This window comes from Rhipicephalus microplus, chromosome 4, assembly GCF_043290135.1.
Source record: "Rhipicephalus microplus isolate Deutch F79 chromosome 4, USDA_Rmic, whole genome shotgun sequence".
Classification (NCBI taxonomy): domain Eukaryota; kingdom Metazoa; phylum Arthropoda; class Arachnida; order Ixodida; family Ixodidae; genus Rhipicephalus; species Rhipicephalus microplus.
Window position 1 is genome coordinate 87,333,875 of NC_134703.1, and position 20,837 is coordinate 87,354,711.

Consider the following 20,837-nt stretch of genomic DNA (forward strand, 5'->3'; position numbering starts at 1 on the left):
CCTTCTATGTGCGCGGTAACTCCACGAGGCCCTTGCTTGTTGGCACGGTCATGGCCAAATCGAAGACGGCTTTGCTGCTTTTGTTTGGCTCGTTGTCTTCTTGCTTTGTCGTGCTTCTCGTCATGGATCGTCTGGGCGGTAACCGACAGGGCTACGACACGGCTACGCGAACGCTCTTCTTTCTGGTAGCGTCTTTCTACGCCAACTCGACGCGCGTGCCCAGCTCGAGACCGTGGAAGCTCAGCCGCAATATCCTCGTGTTCTCCTGGATTCTGGGCACTTTTACGCTCACCATCTACATCGACGGTGAACTAACGTCCTGGCTGAGCGTGAAGGTGCCGGCAGACGTGGTCGATACGCTGGACGAATTGTCAGACGGCATCGAGAAACGCGCCGTGTGGCCCTGCGTCGTGAACTTATCCGTGTTTCATTACCTGTCCACGCGACCGAGTAATCACACTCTGCTCAAGACACTGCACGAAGCCTACAACGCGTACGGTGAGAGCATGGTCTACGCCAATGTGCGTTCTTGCCTTCAGTGTGCCACCAGGGACGACGCTGTGTGCCTCGTGAGTACTGTAAACAAGTGCTTCACCAGGTGAGCGAGAGCCCTTTACGGAGTGCTCTATATTCGGCAACGATTAGTTAATCGAGATTTGATGGGCCGTACAATTATGAAAGCGTACTGGCGAACTTATTGGAGGCTAGAGCTTTTGTTAAGTAGATTTTGAAGTGAAAGGATTCACGGTGGGTGCGCTACGGCGTCATGATCAATTAAGGGAATTGGTGTCCCAGCCATTTCAAGAAATGCGACATTGAAATTAACTTTTTTTTTAGAACTCAGTTATTAGCCTCCAAACTCTGAAACCATTTTTTTTACTACAGTAGCAACGCCTCACTTGCGGCAAGGCCGTCTCGCAGAAACTCTGAAAGCTTCTTTATTAAGGGGCATTCAGTGAAGGCCTCCTTGGTGTCTCTTAAGGGCGAGTCAACATTGAGTCAACTTATTTACTCTAGTTTTCGGCTTCTGCACTGAACAATTTTCTGGCTTCGCTGTTTCTCCACGTAGCGCTCACCAGCGCATGCACGCACTCTCGCATTCCGGTAGGTGGTGAGACGTAAAGCCGAGGCGAAGGGAAAAAAAAGCTGTTTGTTAAAGTCCTTGTTTGCAGCTATTTGACGTGTACATGTCAGTGTTTCTAGCCAACATAATAAATAAATAAATAAATAAATAAATAAATAACATAACATTTTGAGATTGTGTATCGCTATTTTATTGCGATAGCAATTAACACTGACGCACGTTTTAGCTCTTGCCGCCATGTTCCGTGTAATGTCCAAATTGATAACCCCGCCCAGCGCGTGGTATGATCTATGTGCGACCGAATTCTTGCGTGTGCTGCGAACTGGCCTGGCTGCAGCAAAGATGAAACGCGCCGGCCCAATTCGTCGACCGAAGGACCATGATATGGAGCAAGAGGGGGGGGGGGGGTTCTATGTTTCCCGGGCAGAAACTGTCAACTTTTATCAAAAGGGTGCGGTCGGCGCTATTTTAACAGACATAAGTAAATAGTTTTTTCCTCCTACGTGCTGTTATCTCACCGCTTATTTCACGTTGAGGCGACAGACAGCGCGAATAAAAACCATGTTGTTATCTGATAAAAACCGCATCGTTATCTGAAGAGAGCGTATAGGCGGTGTCAAGGTAACAAGCGTTGTACCGCAAAACACTTCTGGTCATCTCATTTACCAGCTACTAACGTCGAAAGTGAAAGCACATCTTCAAGTTCTTCTCAAGGGTAAAGAAAGTCTCTGTTTCATTTTTCACATAAAAGGAACGTACCTAAAGTACAATGGAATGTTTTAACATTTTTATGTAGCTTAAAAGAACATTTATTTGAATATATTTTGCCAAATAAGGGGGGGAAACTGTAGAAAACCAGCGGGCTATTTTCGGAAGCTCTTGTTGTCTACCGATGCTATTATGGCACATCGGTAGATAAAACTGGATGTCTTCGAGGGGCTGTGTTTGTAAACGGTGAAAGGGTCTGTACATTATAAGCCAGCGTTTCGTATGAGGTGGGGTCTAATGGTATTTGATGCTAGTGTTTCTTCGCATAAAATTGCAATTTATTGCTGTCACATTTATTGCTTCGGCTTTGCATCGAAACTGTGACCTATTTTTTTTTTTTACTAAACAGAACGTTGAAGCACGTTTATACGTGTTTTCGTACTTCTCCGTAAATTCGGTGTAACAGATGACTAATTTTTTTACTATTACGCGCTTTCCGGCAAGCCAAACAATCGGCGTGTTTAAATAAAAGCCAACCTTTAGTTAGAACGGGAGAAGGCATCTTCCAAGTATGCACGCTTACTTGTATTATTCAGCTATGAGGAAGCATAAGTAACTGCGAAGGTGCAGATAAATTGGCATATATAAATATTTCAATGAGGCCAATATGTATTTGTTCTTTCTAGTCATCTCTATGGTCAACTCAAAAAGGTATCTATAGTTAGTTATGAACGTTATGAACATGACACAGGGGTTTCTAATCTTACAGTTGTATAAAAGAACTCGAAGTGCCAACACTCTCGGCTGCTGACTCGCAGGTCGCGGGATCGAATCCCGGCTGCGGCGGCTGCATTTCCGATGAAGACGGAAATGTCGTAGGCCTGTGTGCTCAGATTTGGGTGCACGTTAAAGAACCCCAGATGGTCAAAATTTCCGGAGCCCTCCAATACGGCGTCTCTCATAATCATATGGTGGTTTTGGGACGTTAAACCCCACATATCAATCACATACCAATCGAAGTGCCAACACTAATTTTCAGGAGAGCTCAGGTGTGTGGCATCACCATAATTACCAATTTAGCATAGTGTGCCAAACTCAAACCCATTGATACCTACCTCATTTAATTACCTACGTGTTTTTATTTTCAGAATTTTCAGCGAGGGCATCAAACGGGGAGAAGATTTCGGCCAGCTGTTTTCATCTACGCCCGTGCGCAAGGACTTTCCGCTCAAGAATTCGTACAGGGCACTGATTCGAAGGCTGTCCGAGGCGGGTTGTATGAGATCCATTAGTCGCTCAAGATGCGAAACGAGCGCCCGCTTTGAACACGCCGTGGACGAACACCTGACCCTGAGCAGCCTGTACGTCCTGTACTTCGGATGCGTGGCAACTTCCGTACTGGTTCTAACGCTTGAGCTGTGCGTTTTTTACAGTACTGTCACTTCTAAAATGGCCAGTGTAGGTGAAACCGTTGAAGAGCCTACGTTGTGTCCAGTTGAGTCTGCCGAACGGCTAACATTTCATGGTGAATTGGCAATACTCGCTGGAAACGAGAAAATGAAAGGATGCTGAGTGTTTTTAATATTGCACGAAGATTAGTAGTGCTAACTTCTTTTGTATACTTAAAGCAAAAAAGAGATTATGTTTTTGCACTACTAACAGTGGGGCAGGTTTGATTCATGACTTTTTTGCGCAACACACACACATGGACCAGAAAGAAATAGGCACCACGGGCGTTAACTCACACATTTTTTTTAAACAACGAAGTGCACTTTTATCATAAAGAAATACATATGCGCCCCGGTGGTAGACCCAAATATCGAGGACGCAAAACTAAGTAAACGTATTCAAAAACCCTATCAAAACGACAAAAAAACAAAAAAACAAATAAGCTTCAAGCTGACCTCCCAATTCTGCAACAGGATTACTACGAATACTTTTCAAGTAGCTGAAATTTCTCACCGCACAACGTGATGGAAGCATAGCTCCAGAGGGAGTTCTATAGTGTCTCTTTAAAGGAAGTCGTCATGCGTGGAGCAAGTCAGGACGTTCAAAACGGAGACAAGGCACTGTATTTTTTTTTTTTCTCTGATGAATGAACCAGGGCTAACAACATTCCTGGTGTGGTGTGCTCATTTATTGTTTAGTGTGTAGATTCGCATCTAAATACTCTTTCGTTTGGTCTTAGTATACCACGCGAATATGGATGGAGACAATGTGTTCTGCAACAAAGTAGTTTTGTGCTCGGTTGTGCATATCTGAAAAAAGTAACATTACTACAATTTGGATAGGATATGGGATATTTGGAGTGGATATAACGTGTTTGCACGTAAAAAAAAAAAAGCTGACCTTGCGCAGCTTGATTTCTCGTCTGGCGTAATTCCAAAATATTCAGCAGTTGGGGAGCAGTGTATTACAAAAATAATGAATCATATTTGGCTTGGTAACGACTACGTACACACATTAGTGCAGGGACTTGCAATTGGTTATGGCAACGACATATGCCCTTGTCGATAAACAAGACAATCGTGGTGAGCTGTAACTGCTATACTGCCACTGTTACTACCAGCAAGACCCTCCTGCATTGCCAGAATATTCAGCACGTATTTTTACGCGCATGTAAACGTTATGTGTCAGTAATGCGCCAACATTGAACTAACCTGATTATTACTGTGTATTGTTACTATTATTACTGTATATTTTACCTGAACAGAGTTGCACGTCTGTCTTCCAAACGGCACTGGCAACCATGCGTTGGAGTGAAGTTGACGCTCGAGACATTTTCCGCATTTATCGGCGCCTCCACTGTAACCATAGAGTTTCCTGAAGTTAACTAGAGGAGACTCTGGCACTGCGATCGTTCGGCGACCATGGGAATAATGGTTAGTACACAGATTTGCTTATAGTATTCGTACATGCTGGCGGCGAATCGCACTTCTGTCTTCGTTAATTGCTGGCTTTGCTTTCGTTTTGAAAGAAAGAACAAATCCTTCTCGATTTCGTGACCTGATTCGAAATGGTAAGACTAAAAAGAATAAGGTGGTGAAGCGCAACCGCTGAACCTTTGTTGATTTTTGTTTCGTGAGAAAACAGCTCCAGGCCTTACGAACACACATGGAGCCAGAAGCACGAAAATTAGACAAATCTGTTTACTACCCCTCATTCCCGTGCTCGCTGAAGCGCCGTGCGTTGCAGCTCCCATAGACACAAGCGCCATATTTCCCTCTAGTGTATATTAGGAAACTCTATGGCTATAACGAAATGCACAGACCACAAGTCATCTACAGTCAATTCAATCGCTGATCTTCGACTTGCCACATATGTCAGTCGGAAACACGGTAGGCATGTCGCCTGCAAAAACTGAGTGCAACTTCGCCGCATATAGCTGTGGTAGTTTGCCAGACCTTCGCGTGACTTTATTACGTAAATGCAGTGTATACCTTATAACTTTAGAGGAAGTTGCACCGTATCACCAACTTTCTTTAACTACCCTCAAAATATTCCGCTTTGGCACAATTTTGATATGCCCTCTTTGTACCGGTTTTGCGTAGAAAAAAACCGTGTGATACTACTGCAGCATCGCCATGCCCGACACGCCTGCATGTGAGTGTTGTGTGACAGAAGAGACCCTTGATCACGTCCTGTTTCATTTGGGCTCGTTGTGGCAACTATACCCGCTCTGCACAATCCTTTATGGCATGAACCCGAAATATATTTTCAGACGACGCCTGTTTTAGGCCATGAACATGCGCTTCGATGGCGCAGAATGCAATGAAAGCGTTGCTGGTGGATTCTAAAGTCATATGAAGCCGTCCGTAGACTTGATGCGAGTAGTGTCATCATCTCCGGGTGTGTGCATGATTAGTTATTTCTCGTCATCTTCAATTGTGGAATACTAACTTTGTTTCTAAAGACTGGAAAATGGCCAAGATTATACCGCTACACAAACGTGGGAGCAAATGCTTCGTTAAAATTGCCATCCCTCATCACTAGTCTGAGCGTCTTGCAAAATATGCAACATATAATACATATACACATTTCAGAATTTCTTGAGGGACAATACTTCTTCACTAGAGAAGAACATGGCTATCGCAGATGCTTTTCTACGCAAACTCGATTAGTAGAAACTGTACATGATTTCGCAGTATCTAATAAAAATGGCGATCAAACTGACGCTATTATTCTAGACTTTCGCGAAGCCGTTCACACGGTTTATCATAACAAACTGCTCAATAAAATAAATTCAGTACTTCAAACCTCTATACTATTATCCTGTGTTTTATCACATATAAATCGTAGCCAACAAACTGTTTCTTTTATTCAACGTTGTTCGAGTTTAGTTTCAGTATCACCTGGTGTCCTGTAGGGTTTGAAACTCAGACCACTATTCTTCCTTATTTTTATAAATGAGATAGTTGATGGCATTCCAGTAAAAATTGAACTCTACGCGACTAATCAATTATGTATCGCGAGTCTAAAAACCTGACTGATCAATTGCATGTAAATCAAGCTTTTGAAAAGGTTGTGCCATGGTGTGAGAGTTTGCAGATGTGTCCTAATCTTGAAAAAAAAAACACTAGCAAAAATTTACTCACAACCAAACACAATCTTAATACTACGGCTACAACAACAATTATCTTGCCGAGGTAACCAAATACAAATACTTAAATCTTTTGCTGACGAGTGAGTTGAGTTGTAATAAACAAAGCGACCGAGTCAAAGCTCACGCACAACGCAAACTATTTTTACTTCGCAGAGCACTGGAACTATTTACCCTCACTGTGCGTCTTCTTGCTTATAAATCTGTCATTCTGTTCAGGTTAGACTATAATGCTGCTATCTGGGCCCATTTACTAAAACTAATATTCATAAATCAGAAATGATTAAAACAAGAGCAGTTCACTTTATTTATAACCGTTATAACCGTTCATCAGTAACTGACTTGCTAATCAGAGCTGATTTGCAACCTCTGTCTTGAATCAGAGCTTGAATTGTAACTGGCCTCTTAATCGGAGCTGATTGGAAACAGTTATTCACGTTTGAAGTTTCCCTACCAAATATAAATGGGACATGGTTAATGTTGACGCAACTTCAGTTATTCCACGGACCCCCAGATAGAGCCCAAGGCAATGGCATGACAGAACACTAAAACCATATCATGCACGAAATATGTATATAAATACCCTTTTTTTTCAAGGAATGTGAATGACTGGAATGTACTAACAAATGAACAAGTGTCTCAGACTTCGTTGCAAAGTTTAACTTCAAGTTTGTGAACTTCCTTTCAAGTCTATTAAGCTCGGCGATACTGTAGAGCCTTCAAGTACTTACGTGCTGCGTATTGTTTTGTTGTTCATTTGATACTGTTCACTTATTATATATATATATATGAGTTTGTTTATTTAGATGTGTAACTGTGCTTTCTTTGTTGTCGATTCGATTTTTGTTTTCGATCACGCGAAATATGTGACCTGGTTGTATCTACCACCTGTTCCATAAATTTTCTTGTACGATATCAGTATTGAGCGACTTCCCACACTGATACGAAAATTCCAAACAGAAAATGTTGTATTTATAAAGAACAAAATAAACAAACAAAATTTTATCGCTTTTCACCCATAGCATTTATGCTTACTCTGGTTTCACTGTCTCCCAATCACACAGGGAAAAATTAGAAAAACTTCAGTTATATTACGCATATCTATCTCTAACACATAATGCATCAGCTAATGAGTGCGTTCTACAGCATACGTTCTTAAACTGTAAAAGTCTTGCACCACTTCTCAATAAGTTCGATATATTAGTTTCGCACGCTTTTTTGTGTCGTTCGGTACAGGCTCGCATTTGTTCATTTACCTTGAGATCTCGTGTTTGCGGTAACCACGAGAAGGGAGCTTCCGTGCCGGAAGTTGTAGCTTCAGGCACATGCATGATTTAACATACTTAAACTTGTTTATTTCATCAATGAGAAAGCAACACACTGTATAGTCTAATGCTCGGGAATAAACAATCAAATAGTTTCAGTGCTTCTTGTACTTGGTAAAATGACGTTCGAGTGGCTTTCACCCTGACACAGATTCATTCTTTTATATTGACGTAACAAATGCTTTAACGTCAACAGAACATATGGTACCAGGACGCTCTGGCTTAGCAGCTTGGTTACGTTGACTTACCTATAGCTTACTGTTGACACAGCATAGGGAACCACTAGCACCATATGTCACCAGGAAATGAAGTGGGGCAGTGAAAGTGACTTTATTTGTGATGCAGCACAGCCACACCATGGCGTGTGAGTGACGAAGCCATAGCGATTGAGAATAGCGGAAATTAACTCTTACATTTAAATAATATCCTTCAGATGCCGGAAAACTAGTACAAGTAGAATTGAAAGAGCAGGAAGAGATGAGTCAGTGAGTTGGAACCGAACTTACATTCCTTGACAATGCATGAAGCTTGATGACGTACTCCTAGCCAAGGTAAATAAAAAGCAGGAGTATACGTGCATTGCTTACTTTGTTTACATGTAGATTAGTTATTTAAGCTCTGTTAAGGATCACCAGCCAACTAGTCCAAACTTTTACATTCTACGTTACACGTACATTCCATTGCGTGCACTTTTTTTTGCCCACTACGCTACGCTGGTGCCATCTCTGCGGGTGCCTTCTGGGAAATTTTCGTACAGCAATAGCCATGGAATTACAGCCAGTGGCATGAACCTCCCAAGGCGGTGAATCTTTAACCACTAGGCCGATAAATTACTCTGCAGGTGACCAAAACCCACGTAAACCTTTATCAAAACATACATGGATATCGAAGTTGAACGTCACGTCCCAGACGTTTGTTTTGAAACAATCACGAGAACATTAACAGCGTGGAGTTAGACGATGTTAGGCACCTACTCTACAGTTGTCGTCGGCTCGTCGGTGAATGGCTCTGTGTCCTCTATGAAGGCCGTGATGAGCTCCAGCATGGCCTCGGGCTGGTCGAGTGGCAGCTCGTGGCCGCCATTGCGCACCACCACGTAGTTGAGGTTCTTGAACGTCCTCTTGTAACCGTACAGGTGCTCACCATCGGCGCTCCACCACGGGTGTTGGACAGCGTGGCTCCAGTCATCTGCGTGTGACCAGGCTACGTGCGCGAGGAAGTTCTCGGTCATGATCGTGGGCACGCAGATATCGAGCGGACCGCTGTAGACGAGAACCTTGTAGCCGTTCTCAAGCACCTCGGTGAACTGCGGTACGGCCGAGCGCATGAAGTCGTCGTAGAAGTGCCCGGCCACGACGTCACGCGTAATGCTGAATTCCATGTCGCCCACGTGCAAGGCGCGCCTAGCTTGAGGCTTCGGCAAGAAGACCTTGTACGCCCTGGTGCCCTTGGGCTCGGTGCTGGTCAAGTAGTTGTAGTAGTAACTGTACCCAGTGACGTTCTTGAAGTACGTGTCCTCCTTAGTCACGATTCCGAAGAACATCCTATCCATGAGATTAAAGGCTTCGGCAGTGTTGCCTGCCCGGATGTGCTGCTCCGCCTCTCGAGTGGCGCTCGACATGTATTCGGCGGCGCTTCGACTCATAAGTCCGATCGGGTAGATGAAATCGGCGACACCCAACATGTTGATTGGGTCTGTTATGCCATTGCCGTAGGCGATACCCTTGAAGTTGATTTTCACCCGCATAGTGTCGGCATTCTGGTGCAATGTGGCTCCGACTGTCGGAACGTACTTGCCTGCGCATTTAGAGTGAAAAGAAAAAAAAAGAACGTTTAGAAAGCGAGGTTTGGTCACCAGTTAGGCATCGGCTACACTTCGGGGTAGAAAAAGCGCAGGGTTTATGATAGCCAAGTGCGATTCTGGGGAACCATTTCAGTTTGTGAAAGTGAATAACCACTGAACCTGTAGCTCACCACACAGAAATATAGATAAGGGTACACATGGTTTCTCTTTTTTTTTAATCCTGCGGAAACAGTAATTTTTTTCAGCTTAGGGGTTACTCAGATACAAACCACCTACTGGTCTGACAAGACGACATGGCTGATGAACTGTTGATTAACTTCAACTGGTGTGCCGCTTCAATGCAAGCTCTCCTTACACAGTTAAAATCACAGCTTCTGTTCTGTTCAGTAAGAGCAGGGACGTCACACCGGTCCTGGGAAAGGAGCGTACTCTGTGGTATGTCCATCACTACAAATCAAATTAGCGCAACAAATTAACAAACACAGAAGAATAACGCAGAGGAGGAAGACCATAGCGCTCGTCGCCTTTTGTGCGATTCTTTTTTCATGCGTGCCAGTGTGCCAACACCTCCGATTCCAGAGCTCATAGAGCAGTAAACCGCAGCCCCCAGCTGATGTAACGTATTCGAATCCTTTCACACTTGATTCGTACAAAATACTGAAGTTCGCATGATAACCTGTCAGGACTTTCGCCCCCGGTCGTTCTTGCTGACGGCTAGTTTTTGCAACATTGAACTTTCATTATTTTTGTTTGCAAGCATCGATATCCTTAATCGATGCATAAAGCTTGGAAACAGCGAGAACGTGCCCGCGACATAGTAACTGATGGAATGATCTCTCGTACATTTCCTAGAAAGCAACGTGTGACATATAATATGTATAAGCTCAACTCAAAAGACCCATGTTTTATGACAAAAACTTGACGTTCGCGGACGAAGTCGACCGGAGGCTATACGTAACAACGCAGCTGCGTATGCAGGACATCCAAATTACACAGTCAAGTCAAAGTTATCGCTTTTAGTAAACTGTCGTGCTGTTAATCCGCGCTGTTGCATAAAAGTTTGCTTGTGTCTGTTCATCTTATTTTCTTTTTGGTTGTGCGAAAGAAGATGCCAAGCTTTAAACTTTGTCATTGGTGAATCACTGAAAATTGTAATATGGCTAAAATAAAAATGTAGCACTGTCTCAAAAAAAAAAAGAGGAGCTCATAGTGGGAGCATAGAGAAATCTTAAACGGTAAGCCAGCGCCATATAAGCTGCACCCCCCCCCCCTCAATCCGATCAAACATCGTCAAAACACAACGCGTAAGTTATATACTTGCCCCCTTGAAGAAACTCGCTTGTCCCCCCTCTCCTATCCTCCTCGGTAAAAAAAAAATTCTGAAACACTCTCTTCTAAAACTGTCACTTTCTATGCACGCTGGAAGTTAGACTAACGTGATGACACTTCAACACTGAACGTCAAGCCTTCTATACGTATTATTTTGGTATCACCCTGTAGTTCTCATGATCATTACAGCATGCGCAGTTCATTCTTGACAGGCGCCCAATCGAACGTTCACCGTTGAAAACGGCATTAAAATATCTCCAAAGTGGGCGTAGCTTAGAGTACAGGAACTTACCGGCATAGGACTCTCCGGAAAGGTAGAGGCCGTTCTGGGCCAGTTCTCCGAAAAGCGTGAAGAACTGCTGTAGAAACTCTAGCATGTCACGTCCCACGTCGGTCTGGTTGCGCGCGTAGCCAGCTTCGTTCTCGGTGAAGCTGAAGCCCGTGCCTACGGGCTGGTCCACGTAGAGCATCGAGTAGCGCGACGCCCAGTTGATCTCGCGGTACCTGATCTCCGCACCGTCCGCCGACAGAATGTACGGCCCGTTTTCAGCGAAGAAGCCCAGCATGGACGTCGTTCCCGGACCGCCTTGCATCCACAGTATCACCGGGGCATTCTCAGGATCGCTCTAAGGAAGAGGATCAATTCAACCATGTTCAATTCTTCTATGCATAGCTATCACGAGGGAAATATGTTTCGCTTGGTTTAACGAATAATATTCACAGTATTTCCTTAACAGTTAGTCTTATTTTTATCATTGTTGTTCGTGTTGGTGATAGACCATGGTTGTCGCAGTAGGTTCGATATTAGCACGTTCCCGCGTTGGGTAATTTTCTCTACAGCGTGCTAATCCGGCCTTCCTTTGGTTTGGGCGCTGTCTAGCAGGTGAACAAGAACTTGTTTGTCTGCTACCAAGTGACTTTACTCACTGCTCTTTCCTCTCACATGGCGAGGATAAGCCCGACAGATGGAAAAACATGCCAGAGATTGCCGCGTAGCGAGGGGTAACGCGAAGCAAACAAGGGCCGCGTTTTCACTATCGCACGCGTAGAACGTATTGTTACGACTCGCACCACAGCCGCGACGCTGCTGCGTAGTGCACCGAGGTCATGGGCCGCCAAGGTTGTTCACTAGCGCCTTTCTCAGCTCGCGGCTGCTTCTTCGCAGAGCTGATAGACGAGCGGACAAGACGACGGTGAGTCAAGTCAAGATTTATGTACAGCATAAAATAGAGTGGTTACACATTCGGCACTAGGGCCGAAAGCATAGGGACTCGAAGAGCCGAGGTGTCTTCGTACGTTCTTCTCTCTGACGCAAAGGTCGGCTGCTCGGCGACGCACCGCTTGGCTTTTTATATAAGCCCCGGGCAATCCTTACGTCAGCAACGTCCCATCAGAACCGCCGCTGGCCGTGATGTCACATTCCTCCAGTCAGGAACCACCACTGGATTGCACCCATGGGCGACGGATGTTGCCACGCATTTCGTAAGACTCGCCAGACTGGATGGCGCCGATTGCATTATCGGGCTGCTATCGGGCTCATGGGTTGAGGGAGCTCGCCGTGCGTTACGTAAGACAGACCAGTGCAGCCGAGCTAGATGACGTCGTTGAGGGGATGACGTCAGGTGGGCTCGCACGCTAGCCTTGACATAGATTGCCTTTGCAGAGGCATTGACGTTAGGTCTGTACTCCCAGGTGTAACAGTATTCACTGATTTCTTAGGAGCTATTAAGGAGCTCAAGAAAGTTCACAAAAGCATGAAGACCTTCGAGGCGATTCATGAGATGAATCATAATACATCTACTTGCGTCAAGGTACATTGGATTCAAGGCCGTGCTGCGAACCCACACAACATTGCGGCTAACAAGCAGGCGCACTGCCCTGCAAACATAGACCTTCCAGCCATTACTCTTCCACCTCAGCCCCTAAACTCACTTCGTACCCGTAACAATGTTGTCCAGCAGGATACACGTGCTCTCATACTACCGTGTGTCTGCTTACTCTCCCCTTACCTTACTAGGGCGGAAAAAGTTGTGCTTAGGAGGCTTCGGGCAGGGTTCGCCCTTACATCGGCCATTATATCTTCATGGAACTGGTCGCATTTACCAGTTGATGATACGTGTCCGTATTGTACCACTCCAGTGATGCAAGCAGGTGCCTACCACCTTATAGACATGTCAAGGGTAACAGACGGAACGCTCCCGTCACCTCCTTCAAGCCGGCCTTCGCTACAGCGACACAGCCAGTTACAACTGCTCGATACATGACAACACATTCCACAAGACACTACTTCACTTCATGCACAACACTAGCCTGACTGTGCACGTTTGACAAACAGATTCACAAAAATATTATGCCTTAAAGGCAACTCTTTGTCGCAATAAAAAAAACTACTTTCGCTGCTCACTAGTGCACAGTTGCAAAGCCACAAATCAATTTCGACTTTCGACGGCTCGCGCTCCGGCGTTTCAAGGATTCATCGCATCCGAATGACCTTGAGAGCATGAAGTAGTAGAGCGTTCGCTCTAAAGAACCAGTGAACCTGGTCAGTCATACGCCCCTTTTCCGTTGGTCATGCCCCCACGACCACCCCTCCCCAACAGCATGCAAAGAACGCAGAATCTCATTACTTCAAGAGAAAGGCTTGCTACGGAGACCGCGTTCACGTACCAGGGAAATTAGCCTTTCTTCCGGGTTACCATCCTGGCACTTCAAAAATATCGAAACAGTTCGTGCGTTTAAAAGTTCTGTACGTTACTTTATATATAATCCAACTTGCTGTGTACCACCGCACTCACTTTGAGGAAGAACATGATGGAGCTTTGGTGCGTAGTTGCTGAGGCTGAGCGTGATAGTACATACTGAACTGATTTCTTCTCTTTAACAGGGCAAATATATAAGACAGTATCATTTCGCAATAAGTAATCAAAAGGACGACGACATCCGGAGCATAGTACGGCACAGAGTTTCATTAAGCACAGCTATAAATGTTTACTTACACGAAGCCACAAAATTGAAGTCTTACGGGACATTCGCGCTAGAATTAATATTCTGCGAACCAAATTCAGCGTTAGCACAAAGTTATTTTGATAATTACACAATCAAACACTTCACGCGCAACATCAGTTATCACCCCCATTAATCACAACAATTGAATTAAATTTAAACAGGCACATGGATTTTCAAATGTGCGTGAACTCACCAAGGATGGCACGAACCAGAAGAAGAGGTTGCTGTTGTACTGCGGGTTGACGGTTATGTAGCCAGAGAAGCCAGGCACTTCTATATCAGCACCGAGCGCGCCCACTTTGCTTTTGTACTTGGCTTCATCCAGTTTTCCTTCCTTGATTAAGGGTGTCAGGAACAAGGCTTCCCCTGGACAAGTAAAAGACCTAACTTTATGCGGTCCTGTCACTGATATCATTTACATCAGACGGCTGCAGGGTTAGCACACGCACCAGCTCTGCTTGCTTACTGAACTCTCTTCAACGTTTCGTTCTACACACCAAATTTATTACGTGTATGTATGTATGTATGTATGTATGTATGTATGTATGTATGTATGTATGTATGTATGTATGTATGTATGTATGTATGTATGTATGTATGCATGCATGTATGTATGTATGTATGTATGTATGTATGTATGTATGTATGTATGTATGTATGTATGTATGTATGTATGTATGTGTGTGTGTATGTATGTATGTATGTATGTATGTATGTATGTATGTATGTATGTATGTATGTATGTATGTATAAGTGTATGTATGCATGTATGTATGTATGTATGTATGTATGTATGTATGTATGTATGTATGTATGTATGTATGTATGTATGTATGTATGTATGTATGTATGTATGTATGTATGTATGTATGTATGTATGTATGTATGTATGTGCGGTTATGCAAGATACGCACCGTGAATACGTTTGTCTAAATTGAACAGCACACGACACATCACCTGATATTGCTGTAGAGCACCTGCATGAACCCAAGATGTCAATATCACGTTTTGGTTCTAAATAGCCTTTTCCTGACATTTTGCATGGTAGCTTCGACATGCATGATGGCAAATAGCAAGTTAGGCAGATTTCAAGCATGTTTTTCAAACCAAATACTTAACTGTAGCATAACTAGTGCACTGTTAGTTCATGAATCGATGATTCATCTGGCAGCATTAACATAAGACTCTGTCACAAGAGAAGCTGCGTCAAAGGCCAACCCATTACGAGCGAGCAGGGAAGTGCCCTGAGCACGTTACTAGGTCTGACACAATCGAGAAAGAATGGCTATTTATCAAAACCCTAGTTCAGTACACTATATCATATTTCGGCTTAAATTAACATAGCTGTCATAAGTAGGCTTGACGAACGGACAAGCAACGTAACATCTAAACTTACTCGGCAGTTTCAATTGCAATTGTATACGACATTAAACCTTATCTTCTGATGACATACTAGTTCGATGACCTGTCACTCCTAATTAAAACCACATTATTCTCCTTCTCTAGTATTGTTTAGCAGCTATATTACAGCAGCTATCTACATGCACGCTTATGCATAACTCCTCCAGGACGAAACGTTCAAATTTTAAAACACACATAAAAAAGTTTCACGCGTTTTTCTGAGGCACTTTTTTTATGGGTAAACTAAGTTTTTCGTAATAAAGATGCCTACTTATCAGACGCAAAGACCTGAGGTTCGTTTGAACAACCCGAATGTTTAACAGAAAGGCACATTAAAAAAACTGGTACTAATAAAAGAGAGCTCTGCATGGAAGCTAAGTTAGATTTGCATGTCAGGGGTCTATGACCCCATGCACCTCAAGCATGTGAATGTTACCACTGTCAACCTGACACATCACCTACAGCACTTGCGCGATAGCGAATGATTGTCACTTTAGATGTTCAAGAGCGTGACATATCACGCGATAGCGGCTTCTTGTCACACTTGCGATGACGATCTCAATTTAGTTATCTCTAATGAAAATTTTACAAGGTGGAAAGAAAAAGAAAGAAATTGTGGGCTTCAGTGTTGGAGAAAACGCCATGTTTATAATAAAACCTGAACATCCCAAAGAATATTAACTGTGTTTGTCGCAGCATATTTTTACATATTTCAAGCCCTAAAATTATTGCGACGAGTTTTCTGCTATGAAAATTGTCTTTGGGCTTTTTTTTAGTGTTAAGAAATATAGCAATGAAACTGGGCCACCTTTCCGAAACATAACCTGAAAAAATGTAAATCACTTCATATCATTCTTCGTCTTATATACACATGTCCATCCTATGTCCCCAAAAACTTTAATCCCATGATTTTACAATATTTCGTATACGATGCAGCTTGATTGCAACCTCCCTTCTGCATTTTTGTGCAGTCATTAAATTGCGCATGTCACTACAAATTGTGTGGTAACAAAAGATTCAATTAAACGTGAGGAGGGTCACGGATTTTACGGCTGTCGCTATAATTCCATGTTGTCCTGCTCGTAACGCTAAGGCTAACCTGGGACACCTTGATTGGCCAGTAGCTTTAACAAACCTACGTTAAAATGCCGCAGGAAGCATGGTTCTTGAAATGAAGTTAGCCAAGTATGCAAGGCTTGTTGTATGGACTGTGATTGCTACATTTTTTTGTTGATGCACGGACTTTTTAGGTTTACTCGGTTTTGCGCATTGTGGAATTGGCTATTACGTTATTGATATTACAAAAAGTGGCTTATGTAATCATGTCGCACTTACCGCGGGACTGATTTCTTGTGTTGGATGAGTTTTAAATAAACGGCGTAAATATTTCATGCGCTGCGAGATGTCACTTCATAGTGGCCGACTAATGTGCATGTTTCATTATCAAATGTGTTAAAAGGCGCAAACAGGAAAATAACTGCACGCGGGAGTTTATTTCCTTCAACACACGGTTTTCATAAAAACGTATACACCATCGCCACGCATTAGAAAAGCAAGCTCTTTGCTAGGTATGTTAACAGGCGACGTACCGACGCACGCTTAAAATGTTTTCTGCTGCTATGATCTCCCTTGCCGATTAAGCGTCATGTCGCGTTGATCATGAAATACATGACAGGACATGCGTTTTGGTCAAACTGTATGGCGAGACACAAAAACAGAAGTGTCAAACTGCGCTTCTTTGTCTCACCTCTGTCGCCATTTACATTTCTTTGTCTCAATTCTGTCGTCATATATATATATATATATATATATATATATATATATATATATATATATATATATATATATATATATATATATATATATATATATATTGTAACAGGCTAGAAAAAGGTAGAGAAGAGAAGCACAGGAAGACGAAGAGTCTTGGCACGATCTCAGTGTGCTGCCGCAAACGACCATCGTTCACTTCCTGTAAATAAAAACCATCATATCACAGCTCGCTGTTACAGTTGTGGTGGACGTGCTGGGTAATTGACACCCGAAGACGAATGGTGAACCGCAAGTTCTTTGACGGAGCCGTCGCATTGCTGGACTTCCACCGAATCCATCTGGTCTGGACATGTCCCACAACGCAAATGAACACCGACCCCTCTCGACTTCTGCGCCGACCAGTTCGGCTCCACAACTGAGAGATGCTCGTCCCTTTGCCGGCAGACCAGATGAAGATGTCGAGGCTTGGCTCATCCATTACAATTGGGTGAGCGCTGCTAACAATTGGGGTGCCGCTTCTCAGCTTTTGTACGTCGCGTTCTTTCTGACGGATATTGCATTAATGTGGTACGAGAATCGGGAGGAAACGCTAATGACGTGGGACAGATTTGTTTCTGAAATCAAAGAGCGTTTCGGCGGCCCAACAACGATAAAGAAAAGAGCAGAACAGACGCTAATGCAACGCGCTCAAGTGCCAGGTGAAACTTCCACGACCTACATTGAGGAAGTCATAAAGCTATGCAGGACCATTGACTCCGGAATGTCTGAGGAAGACAAAGTCAGGCACATTCTAAAAGGAATCGCCGAGGATGTTTACAGTTTCCTCATCGCGAAATACACCTTGACATCTGTCACCGATGTCATTCGTCATTGCCGCAATTTTGAGCAACTAAAGACGAGGCGCATCACGCCAAAGTTCGGCAAACTACCCAATGTGACGACCATCGCGAGCATAGACAGCAACCAGGCGCTTGATCTTGCAACAACAATCCGGCAGATAGTACGCGAAGAACTCGGCCTGTACGCGCAAGTGGCGAACCGCCCAAGCACTCATCCCCCCTATCAGCCACCAGAGTTCGAGCGAAACGTTGCTTCATTCTCCTCGCACCGAGTGGCGGAGGGCTTTGAGGATTCTGGTGCCACACCTCAGTATCAGCCACGTCTACACGATAGAGGCCCTGCCTATTACGCACGATCACGACGAGCACAGCCACATTCTTATACTCAGGGCTCTCAGCCGGACTACGTCCCGCTGCAGCAAGGACAGTACCAACCCTACGACCAACCCTACTACGAATACAATGAATTCTAGAGAGTGGCAGAAACCCGTTCTTCGCGTGATAATGAACTTCCTCGCCGACAGCAGCGGCCCAGGATTCGTCCCATTGAATATAGTATAAACCGTGACCCTCCCGTGTGCTACAACTGTGGTTTCACTGGGCATATTGCTCGGTATTGCCGCCAACAACGCCACCAATCACAAAGGACACCATCCATGCCTTCGCCACTAAGACCCGGTGCTTCATATGACCTGCGGACAACCGACTTGTTTCCAAGGGACCGTTTTTCGCGCGAGACCAGACGCAGTGATTCGCCAGCATCCGAGAGGAGTTTGACACCACCATCCAACCGTTCTCGTCGCTCACCGTCTCCTCTGCGTCGTTCTTCTCCGCCACCGGGAAACTAGCATCCGCGGCCAATGGAGGTGAGGTCGCCGGAAGGTCTTTTCAAGATATACCTCTGCCTATTGTTATGATCAAAAACAAAGTGAATGTGTTGATTGATGGAATACCGACGATGGCGTTAGTTGACACTGGGGCGACTTTGTCTGTGATGAGCCTCGCCTTCAGAAACCGCTTAGGTCGCAAAGTTGTTTTCATTGGACGATACAATCACCTTTCGTGGTGTAGGCGGCGAGTGGCTTAATCCTCTTGGTGTATGTGCTGTCAGTGTTTCATTGGCTGGAAAAGTATTTGTATCGGAATTTCTGGTTATATCTCGTTGTTCGCACGATGTCATTCTTGGTATCGATTTTCTGGAGCAATGCGGTGTTTCCGTTGACTGTGGTAGTGGGGAAATATCACTAAACAATTTGTTTCTACCATCACTTTCCGAAGAAGACTACCGTGGCGAAGACAGGAACACACTTAGTGTGATTGATGAAGTGATAGCACCATCTTGGTGCTTGACACCCGTTCGAGTCTCTTCTACAGCGGTTGATGATGCTTGTGTTGACCTCGTAGTGGGACCTCTACGCAAGAACTGTTTTAAGAAGGACATACTTGTGCCTTGTTCTGTTGTGTGCATGACAAAAGGAGTAGCAACATTGTGGGCGCCGAACTGTTCTGCCACGCCGGTTGTGCTTCCTCGCGGGGTGAAGATAGCTCTCTTTGATGAAGCCTCATGCAACTCGATAGCAGCAATAGCTACGGACCTCCCCACCTCTTCCTCTGCTTGTGATATTCGCCATAATGAAGATCTAATGCTCGCTAGGAAGAAGAAGAAGTTGTTACTGAGAACAGCCTCTGCTTCGAGCTCTGTGGGTTTCCTAATTCTTTTGCCAAGATTTTTCAATAATCAACACACGTCGAAGGGGCGTTCTCCCTTAGAATGGGGGATCAAAACCCCATCCAGCAACCGGGACCGGGCCGACCACATCATAGTGCGTCGGACGCAAGTTCTCACCCCGGCCCAAGCGTGGCCCACGTTGACAATTCTGATGACTCCTCTGTTGAAGATATGGCTTCGGACAGCGACTACGTGGTCGTACCAAGCCGACGCCTGAAGAGGAAAATCAGCCGGACATCGCCCACTAGCCGGCAAGCACAGACAAAGGCGAGTAGCATGCGGTCGTACACCATTTCGTATGTGCCGACATCGAAGACAGACATCTTGAACTTTCTAAATAGGCAGAACCTGTCAGAGTACTTTGAGGTCATCGCTCGAGGAAAAGTCGTAGAAATACGCATAAATACCCGAAAGAACATACTGTCCGTGGAGGTCACTACGAAGGCCTTATTGGACACGCTGAAAGCGATTGTTCGATTAGGAAACATTCCGGTTCGCGCCTTCTCCGCGTACGACGAAGAAACGACAACAGGAGTTATATACGATGTGGATGAGGAGATAACTGACTCGAGTCTCGAGAAACTGCTGTCATCGTCGGCTCCCGTGCTTGGCTTCCACCGTTTTGGGCGCACGCGATGTGTTAAAGTAGTGTTTCAGCCGAAGACGTTACCCACACATGTAAAGGTTGCGTACGTGAGGCACTCGGTACGTCCTTACGTACCAAAACCTCTGCAATGTCATAAATGCATGAAATTTGGGCACGTTAGTGCAGTTTGCAAGGGTGCAGTAACCTGCAAGCATAGTGGTGGCCCTCATGATGGTGATAACTGCAATGCTGTGGCCAAATGCCCAAACTGCTCAGGCGCCCACGACGCAACATCAAAGCAATGTCCCAAAATGAGGAATGAAATTAGTATCCTGAAGAAGATGGTTCGAGACCACTCCACTCACAGAGAAGCTGCAAGGGCTGTACGGCGCCGTAAACATCGTTCGCGACATCGACGCAAACGAAGCAGCAGTGCTCATAGCTTACCAAATTCGACACACAAAACCGTGCCCTCACCACCTCCTAGCCTACTTTTGCCGGTCAGAAAGGAGGATACAGATGCTCAAATGCCAATACAGTCCACGCAAGTCCAATGTAACCACTCATTGGCTCTCCCCACGGCGGAGACTCAGTGGCCTTCACTACCGTCAAGAGCTACGGTAGCGCCATCATCACATAGTGCCCCTACCCTC

The 20,837-nt window shown here is 44.7% G+C and overlaps 1 protein-coding gene across 2 annotated transcripts in view; it reads right to left on the minus strand.

The window, feature by feature from the left end:
- Positions 1–7,725: 7,725 nt before the first annotated feature.
- The window catches only part of LOC119172187 (venom serine carboxypeptidase), a 28,195-nt gene continuing 15,083 nt past the window's right edge, over positions 7,726–20,837 (minus strand). For both annotated transcript variants that reach the window (XM_075893270.1, XM_075893269.1), the window contains 3 exons: positions 14,050–14,222; positions 11,143–11,476; positions 7,726–9,514 (listed from right to left, as the gene is read on the minus strand). In XM_075893270.1, coding sequence (XP_075749385.1) covers positions 8,688–9,514; positions 11,143–11,476; positions 14,050–14,222 — 1,334 coding nt within the window. In that variant the 3' untranslated portion in view covers positions 7,726–8,687. The remainder of the gene's footprint in view (positions 9,515–11,142; positions 11,477–14,049; positions 14,223–20,837) is intronic.